This window comes from Hypomesus transpacificus, chromosome 10, assembly GCF_021917145.1.
Source record: "Hypomesus transpacificus isolate Combined female chromosome 10, fHypTra1, whole genome shotgun sequence".
NCBI classification, from domain to species: Eukaryota; Metazoa; Chordata; class Actinopteri; order Osmeriformes; family Osmeridae; genus Hypomesus; species Hypomesus transpacificus.
The window spans coordinates 11,043,219-11,052,159 of NC_061069.1; the positions used below are offsets into that span (position 1 = coordinate 11,043,219).

The window sequence follows — 8,941 nt, forward strand, 5'->3', positions numbered from 1 at the left end:
ATGTGAAATGTGGGACTTCACCTTCAGTTTCATAATGTACATTTTTGCCCTTTTAATTCACAAAGGAAGAGACATGTTTGTACTTAAAGCTCAACATTTTATTGATAACCGAGCAAGCCGAGAGCAACAGTAACATTTTTGATGAGAGACTTAGATCTTGTTAAAGGCAGCAATGTCAACACTCTGGACCTGAAACCAAACAAAAACAGGACATCAGTATACATCTTTCACTTTGTGGATTATTTCAAGTACTGTGTATGTTAGGAGTTGTATGTATAGCATGCATGTTAGAACATAAGCAATATTAATTGACCAAGTAAGTTTGTGTCTTTTGTCCAATTAAAACAATTGTTGTTGGAAGTGTGAATTCATGTTTCAGTCTCTGACCTGGGAACGACACGGGTAGATGTCCTGGGAGCTGTGTACTTACGTAGTCTTCAAACTGGGTGATCTCCTCCTCCAGCATGTCTGTGCCCACCTTGTCGTCCTCCACCACACAGGAGATCTGCAGCTTCTTGATGCCGTAGCCCACGGGCACCAGCTTGGACTGGCCCCACAGCAGGCCGTCCATCTGAACCGTGCGCACGCACTCCTCCAGCTTGGCCATGTCTGTCTCATCATCCCACTGGGAGGATAAAACAAAGTACAAGAAAGAAGAATGGTGATCACCCTATTCAGATTAAAAAGACCCTTAACCAGAAGAAATGGACAGTAGTAATATGGACAGTTAAATGGATGATTGTTAATAAAAAATATAGTGTGGATGAGGTCCACGGTCGATGAGATCATCGGTCGCAGGGGACCAGGCAGGAGGAGCTGACCGGTTTGACGTCCAGCAGGATGGAGGACTTGGCGATGAGGGCGGGCTTCTTGGACTTCTTGGCAGCGTACGCCGCCACCCTCTCCTCCTTGATGCGCTCGGCCTCCGCGTCCTCCTCCTCGTCGCTGCCGAACAGGTCCATGTCATCGTCGTCGTCGTCTCCGTTCTGCGCTGCCTTCACCTGCTGGACGGAGGCCGCCTGAGGAGGGAGGGAGGGGAGGGTCAAGGAACTGCTGCAGCTGGAGGAGTGTGAGGCTGTCAAAGCTAACCCCACGGACAGACTCCCAACACATTGCTTGTCAGTGGAGGTGTTTGTATTCCCTTCCGAGGGCCTTGGTTGTACAGGGCAGTGGTTCTCAACCCTGGTCCTCAGGGAACACCTGTCCTGCATGTTTTAAATGTTTCCCTGCTCCAACACATCTGATTCAAATGAGTGGTCATGCGCAGGCTTCTGCAGAGCAGCGACCCATTCATTTGAATAAGCTGTTTGAGCAGGAAAACATCTAAAACATGCAGGACAGGTGTTCCCTGAGGACCAGGGTCGGGAACCACTGGTATAGTCTGTCTGTCTGTGTCTGTCTAACCTTGGCACAGGGGACTGCTGCTTCTGATTTGGGAGTCTTCTCCAGGGAGGACACTCTGGACTCCAGCTTGGATAGGGCTGCCCTCAGATCACCCACCACTGAAAACACACACATACACATGAGAATTACACATGAGAATTACAAACAGAAGAAGCGCTGGAAACGGCACAGTCCAATAGCAACACAAAGCCAACTCGGATGGCATATTGTGGAAGACTTCCCAGACGGTTCAAGGTGTCGGCTCCCACACCCTACCTTTGTGCAGGCCCTGGTTCTCCAGTTCCAGGCTCTTCATGCGAGACACCAGCTCCTGGTCTCCTCCTGCATGGGAGGAGGACTGCACACAAAACACACACACAGCTGGGTGAGAGACTGCCGTTTCAGATCCCTGTCACCATGACGACAGGTAGGAGATGTCCATGCCAAAGCCAAGCCAGGAAATCAACAGCTCAAAAGAGGGAGAGCATATGCATGAAGTTCCAGATTGGAGGCTTAAATACACGACGACACCAGGGCCCTGGTCATGACACACCAAACCATGCTCTGGTGTGGAAACACCACACGACTGTTCTCGTCTAAACCAAATAACACAATGAGTACAACACAACACACTCCAATCAAATGATGCCCAAATTACTGGATTCCACAGAGAGAAATTAAAATTGCCTTTCAACAAAGAAGCAGCCAGCATGCAGGCTAGCTCTTAAGCAGTCTTTCCATTAAACCAACACACTGAGAAACCAGCTGACACAGATGCACAGGGAGAGAGAGTGAAATCTGGGAGGGTGTTGCCACATCACTGAACACACCCCAAACGTGGGCAGGGTCCAGGCCCACACATGCTTGTGGGTTCCCAACACGCTGGGAACTTACGTTCCTGTGCCGGCGTTTCTGTGGGCGCTCTCTGCCCGACTGCAGGGCTGTCTTCACCTACACCCATTCATTCATTCATTCATCATCACCGGAAACGTTCCAAGGGCAGGGAGGATAAAGAATGGAAAGACAGAAAGAGAGAAGTGTATATGGTAGGCATATACTAGAAGGCACATACATACAGTATATCCCGCACAAGACAAACAGCAGGGTACATTTAGGGTACGCAGACAGGAAAAGGTTAGCAGGAAAGAGACTCACACAAACAAACACATGACCCCTTTGATTAAGATAAATCACAGTGAGACAAGCAAGCAGAGCTAAGAGGCGAGCGATGAGAAGCAGGGTGATCGTTTGACATCGCAGTACCTTCAAATATGTTGACGTTATCATCCGATTGTACTCATTAAGTGGTTAAGTAGACCTCAAATACAACATTAGATGTTTTTTGGTTACTACTGGCCCTGACAGAGGATATTAGGTGGCCAGTCCATTTTTAGATCATTATTATTACTGTTATCCTCCCATTTGAGGCTGGATTGAGGGCATTCGAGAGGACAGTACTGGCTGACTGGAATGTTCATGGTACAGTACTCACTCCGTCTAGGGACTGCTGGATATTCTGGCGGGCTTTAGCAATGTCCTGCAGGATGGCACTAGCCTCCCTCTCCTGAGGGGCGGGGGGGAGGCACGGCCATGGGGGAGGAAGCAGGACAGGTGGGGGTGGGTGGGTGGTGAGGAAGGCAGGTCAAACAGAAGCAGGCAGGTGGACACAGACAGGGAGAGGGGGTGACATCGGGTTCAATTCTGTCAATTCAGAAAGTAACCCGCTGCGTCTGATCACCTCTCAATTGACTGAATTGATCCAAGGACGGTCCTGAAACACACACAGGCTACCCAGACACACACACACGCAAAGTATACGCAAGCAGGCAGTGCCTTTTTCAATGTGAACGAGCATGGGGAACAATAAATGAAACGTCTTTATGTGCTGGAAAGCCTGGGTAGACACCAGTATATCTGGAAGTGGGAGGGAGGTCAACAGAATGTGCTCAAGCCTCCGCCCCACTGAGGACAGCTGCCATACCACTTGACCGCCGCTCGTCAGCTGAGCTACTTTTAAAGTTGAGTGGCTTAACTCTCACGGCCAGCTTCTGGGAGGCGGCGCTGTGCAGAGGCTGTGATGTAACAGACCTAGTGGCAGCAGAGTTGGGAGTGACAGACAGGCAAACTTGCCATGCAGCTGACACCACGGCCACATGAGCTGAACGACACCTGGCACTGTCATGCAGGCCCGTGAGAGCTAGGTGACATGGAGGCACACAGGGAAGGTGAACTCTGTCTGGTCTGGTTGCAGCAGAACACTTCTGATCCCCTACGCTGTGTTCAAACTGAGGAATACGGTCTTGTAGAGTACATTGCAAAAGTCTTTGGCACATATTTATTTAAAGAAAAAACACCTTAAGACATAATGAAGTATTAAAACCAAACTAATTCTGAACGTTGCACTTTTATAATGAAGTACAAATACAGAAGACTGTATTTGGGACAAAAATATTTGGGATAGCATACGTGTACAAAAAAATCTTATGTGACTTTTACACAATACAGTGTGTGTATGTGTTGACACAATACAGTGTTTGTTTTGACTATTCCCAGTGGATCCCCTTAGTCTATTACAGGATATAATACCTGTATATACTGTGTAGTAGGAGAGGAGAGAACACCCGTCTATACAGTAAAAGAGGAGAGAACACCCGTCTATACAGTAGGAGAGGAGAGAACACCCGTCTATACAGTAGGAGAGGAGAGAACACCCGTCTATACAGTAGGAGAGGAGAGAACACCCGTCTATACAGTAGGAGAGGAGAGAACACCCGTCTATACAGTAGGAGAGGAGAGAACACCCGTCTATACAGTAGGAGAGGAGAGAACACCCGTCTATACAGTAAGAGAGGAGAGAACACCCGTCTATACAGTAGGAGAGGAGAGAACACCCGTCTATACAGTAGGAGAGGAGAGAACACCCGTCTATACAGTAGGAGAGGAGAGAACACCCGTCTATACAGTAGGAGAGGAGAGAACACCCGTCTATACAGTAGGAGAGGAGAGAACACCCGTCTATACAGTAGGAGAGGAGAGAACACCCGTCTATACAGTAGGAGAGGAGAGAACACCCGTCTATACAGTAGGAGAGGAGAGAACACCCGTCTATACAGTAGGAGAGGAGAGAACACCCGTCTATACAGTAGGAGAGGAGAGAACACCCGTCTATACAGTAGGAGAGGGTAGAACACCAGTCTATACAGTAGGAGAGGAGAGAACACCTGTCTATACAGTAGGAGAGGGTAGAACACCTGTCTATACAGTAGGAGAGGGTAGAATACCTGTTGGTGTGAAGGTCCGTTGGTCCCCTCGTAGAAGCGTTTCTCAGCCTCGTCATAGTGGGGCTTGTCGAACCAGATGTTCTCCTGGGCAAGGCACTGCAGTCCACTCATGTTGATGCTGACAGGGACCAAGGGAAGACAGTGGTCACTTTCATTGATCACGTGTAGGTGAAACGATCGGACAGGTTGTCCAAGGACATTGCTAGTGAAATTCAGAATGCACTAGTCCAGCATACCAATGACAAACCAAATGCAGCAAGGATGATGGAAACACCATGCAGACAGAATGCAAAACTATTTACAGAAGGTGAAACGCCACCAAGTAAAAAAAAAAAAAAAAAAACTAACCCGCCATGAACCAAGCTTTAATGTCAACGATAAGAAAACAATAAGACAGCTGGCTTAGTTCACTTAGTTTAAACTCACACTAAAGATAACAGAAACGCCACGTCGCTTTGAAATAACCGAGACCAAGGACAGTCACGTCACTCCAGCAGACTGCCATTCAAGCATTCCTCTGTTCAATGCAACCAAACTGCCTGCTTTGCTAACTCTGGATTAAGGAGAACAAAGGCATGGCTCCGGACCCTCTTTCCAGGACATGAGGTCTCTACACCACCAGCGGCTTTCACAGCACAAGAGCCACCCATCATTTAGTCATTTAGCACACGCTCTTATCCAGAGCGACTTACAGGAAGTACAGGGACATTCCCCCCGAAGCAAGTAGGGTAAAGTGCCTTGCCCAAGGACACAACATCATTTGGCACGGCTGGGAATCGAACTGGCAACCTATAGATTACTAGCCCGACTCCCTCACCGCTCAGCTATCAGACTCCCTCATGTCAGATGTCACATGAACTATATTTGACATTGGGAATTTTGAGGAACTTTTACACCGATGTGGTGACAAGACACTTTAAGGAAACATAACAGCAGAAATCAAAACCCACACAAGTTAGCACAAACTAAACAGGGACCAAACCAAAAAAAATGCAAAACATAATACAAAAATGCATACAAAAACAAAATACAATACAAAATCGAACAAAAAAACCAAATCAAACATGTCTCTCCCATTCCCTGAGAGGTGTGCCATACTTGTCCCTTCGAGGCCTGCCTTCGGTCTCAGAGAGGCCCCTCCTCCTGGCTCTACGGTAACCCCGGCCCCGGCCCTCGTGGGGCTCAGAAGAGAAGGACCGGGCGCGGCCCCTACCCTGGGCGGGCAGGCGTTTAGAGCCTTCTGTACCAGGGGACTGGGAGTAGGAGCTGGGGTGGTGTTCCTCCTCTGGGGGGCCTTGCTGCTGATGCTGCTGGGGGCGTCTGGAGCGGAAGGTCAGGGTACGGGAGCCTCTGCCCTGGTTCCTGGGGGAGGACGACAGGGGAGGCTGGTTGCCGTTCCTGCGCTGGGGGGCGCTCTCGGCCTGCTCGAAGGCCCAGCGGTTGTACCACACGTGTTCCCCCAGCAGGCCCTGGAAGACGGGGCTCTGGCCGAAGGAGGTTGCCCCCTCCAGGGGAGACCCGAACACCCACTCCTCTTCAGCCCCGGACCCCTGGCTCTCTGACTGGGACGAGCGGGTTCGTCTCTGCCTCCTCCCTACGTGAATGTCGTCCCCGTTCAGGTTGGCCCTGGCGATAGTGGGCCCGTTTCCTCCGCGGGCGGCCCCTATACGCACAGCACTTTGAGGTCCACCCCCACGGCGGCCGTTCATTCTGGGCTGATCATGGGCGTCCCTGGCATGCTCCATCTTGCGTCAGGTGTCAGCAGGGAGAAGCACAAGGGGGGAGAGGCCACATGTAGGAGCTAGGGTAGGGTGTGTTATTGGTGGAGTTAGTAGTACCACAGAGAGGATGCCAGTTAGGAGGACGAGGAAGCCATTCTTGCAGGTACAGACGAGCGCTGAGGCCAAGGCAGTCTTTGCAAAAAGATGATTGAAGCTTGATCATGAAAGGTTTGATCTATTGACCATTTGACTGAACAAGCAAGATGTGCAACAGATGAGAAATGAATCAAGCATATTTACTTTGACAGCATGATCACAAATCATTATTCTTACACTGCATCAACCCTTATTTAAATATTAATTTACAAATCGGTAGCATACTTGTGTACAATACACCTACGCCAAGCCCAGCTGGGTCAACATGCACATCTTAGTTCAAGATACATGAAATGTGCTGGTCCCAGTTTCAGGAGAGGGCTTAACAATAACATTATTTTACGTTGTCTTTAGACACAAGGATTAAAATGCATTTTGTACTTATCTTCAAGTAGCACAAATCTTAATTATTTAATAAAGATTAGGGCTCAGAAGCAAGTCTTTATATAAAATTCATGTATTTTGTCATTGAAAAAGTTAAGACTAACAAACAAACTACACATTCAAACACTGCATGCCTGCTTAGTACATTACAGACAAAAAAGTGTTTAACTTTCAACTTACTGAAAAATAAAAGTAAATAAAGCTGCACTTCAATGTTTAGCAGCTGCATATAACAATCCACAAGGCAAAACTTGCTAAATAAATAAATTTAATTGACTAATTCAAATGCCAAAATGAACAAAGCTGTAGTTAAATAAACCAATCAAGTTCAGGGAGACATCTGACTTTGGTTTGGTGAATCCAGTCATGAGCAGCACTTCAAACATCACCATATCCTGTCAATACTCACCTTCACTTTACGAGATAAATACTGCTAGAGCTTAATTAAATAACCAATAGAGAAACACAGAGGGTTTATTAAGAAAAAATTCTGACTATACGCGTGGCAGTGCAAAATCAGGTGACAAACTAACAGTGGAGTAACGACCATTAGTGTGCGTCTTCGACCAAATTAATAAACCTCAACTCCAGACAGCGGCATCCTCAAAGACGATATGAAGTTTATTTGTAAAGGCTTGAGAACACTTTAAAATACTCACTGACTTGCTGAGAGATAGCCAACTGGTAATGTCAAAATACGTTTAGAACACGAGTCCTGTGAATTACGGGTTCCTTGCGATGTTCTGACACTGAAACTTTTAAGTTTGACAAGCACACGAACTTGAAGTCCACGTGGCGTTTATTAATGAGTATTGTGATCGCTACCCATTTCATTTACGAGTAGTGTATTCAATTATAGGTAGGTCGTGCTGTGAAATAGTAATTTAGTTCAACTTACTCTGACTATTTTCAACGTTTTAGAGATGGAAAGCGTTCTGTGCGTGCTCTCGGCTGTAATCTGTCGGTGGAAGAGAAATCAGAGGAGTGGGGTGCATGCATTCATTTGCAAAAAAGGGGGACAGTCACTTATTTTTTTCCCTTTATGGCTTACATAACATAATCTAAAAATTAAAATAACAAACAGGTATCTCTACAAGACCATATTGTTTCAAGTGAATTCGGTTAAAATGGCAATAAAGACTCATATGTATTTCACCATTACTTTCCAAAGTGGTATGATCCAATAAGCTTTTCTAAAATACATTTCCCATAATGCACTACCGAGTCGCACAAATTTGTACGGGTCCTAAAAGGTGCGTTCGACTTCATGCAGCGCCGGCGTCGCCTGCAGCCCGGCTGACTTGAAGCAGCCAATGGCGTTCTCAGCTTCAAGGCGCTGCCGGTGCTGTATGAGGTCGAACCCTATTAACTCTATGAGTCGAACACACCTAGTGTTTCTTTTTCAAATGGTAGATCGTGAAAAATAGCCTACTTTTCTTCGAGTTTTTGAAACATTGCTGTTCCATGGCATGACAAAATTTTGCAAATGACACATATTTGTAACACTCCTCAAGAATGAACCAAAGTAAAAAAAAAAAATATTGTGGTGGTGGTGAACTTCATTGTTATTTTGCCTTTATTTTGTATTTTTGTATACTTTACACTATTTTGGTATTCTTATTAACGTTTTTATGTGTTTTGTTTACATGAAGAAGACATGAATAAATACTATAACAAAAGAATATTCCTTTTCTCTCCAGCAGATGGCAGTAGACCAGACATCCAGGGGATTCTGTTTCAATAAATGATCACCCATTTCTAACAAGTGTGTCAACTTAATTCAAGTGATCCATATTAATTATATGATGTGGAGTGACGAAACGTCTGTGTAGGCTACTTACTCAGTGCAAGCACCAGTGCAGTTCCACAGCGCTTGTGGAAATATCTGTCAAAGATGAGTGTATTTCAAAAAAGATAATCTGACTCAGACTTTGTTACCATAAACTGTTCACTATCCTTAAAAGGCCATGTGGTTCTTATTGAACAACTTAAAATAAACACTTGTTACCGAATGAT

General features: G+C 46.4%; 1 protein-coding gene across 6 annotated transcripts; it reads right to left on the reverse strand.

The window, feature by feature from the left end:
• Positions 1–76: 76 nt before the first annotated feature.
• eef1da (eukaryotic translation elongation factor 1 delta a (guanine nucleotide exchange protein)) lies at positions 77–7,929 on the reverse strand. 6 transcript variants are annotated; one of them, XM_047028445.1, is made up of 11 exons: positions 7,824–7,874; positions 7,335–7,364; positions 5,763–6,409; positions 4,665–4,782; positions 2,876–2,947; positions 2,278–2,334; positions 1,660–1,741; positions 1,405–1,502; positions 822–1,019; positions 431–625; positions 77–189 (listed from the first exon to the last, which is right to left on the reverse strand). In XM_047028445.1, exons 3-11 carry the CDS (start codon positions 6,407–6,409, stop codon positions 151–153), a joined length of 1,506 nt encoding a protein of 501 aa, XP_046884401.1. In that variant the 5' UTR covers positions 7,335–7,364; positions 7,824–7,874; the 3' UTR covers positions 77–150. The 6 variants fall into 6 exon arrangements, with proteins under 6 accessions (XP_046884401.1, XP_046884406.1, XP_046884403.1 ...); XM_047028450.1 differs by lacking the exons at positions 2,278–2,334; positions 5,763–6,409; positions 7,335–7,364 and having other exon boundaries at positions 7,824–7,929; XM_047028447.1 differs by lacking the exons at positions 2,876–2,947; positions 7,335–7,364; positions 7,824–7,874.
• Positions 7,930–8,941: the final 1,012 nt, after the last annotated feature.

Coding starts and splice junctions, on each gene's coding strand:
- eef1da (XM_047028445.1), bottom strand. CDS start 6,409: ATGGAGCATGCCAGGGACGCCCATGATCAGCCCAGAATGAACGGCCGC. Junction 1,503..1,659: donor GAACCAGGGCCTGCACAAAG/GTAGGGTGTGGG, acceptor GTGTGTTTTCAG/TGGTGGGTGATCTGAGGGCA. Junction 1,020..1,404: donor CAGCAGTCCCCTGTGCCAAG/GTTAGACAGACA, acceptor CTCCCTCCTCAG/GCGGCCTCCGTCCAGCAGGT.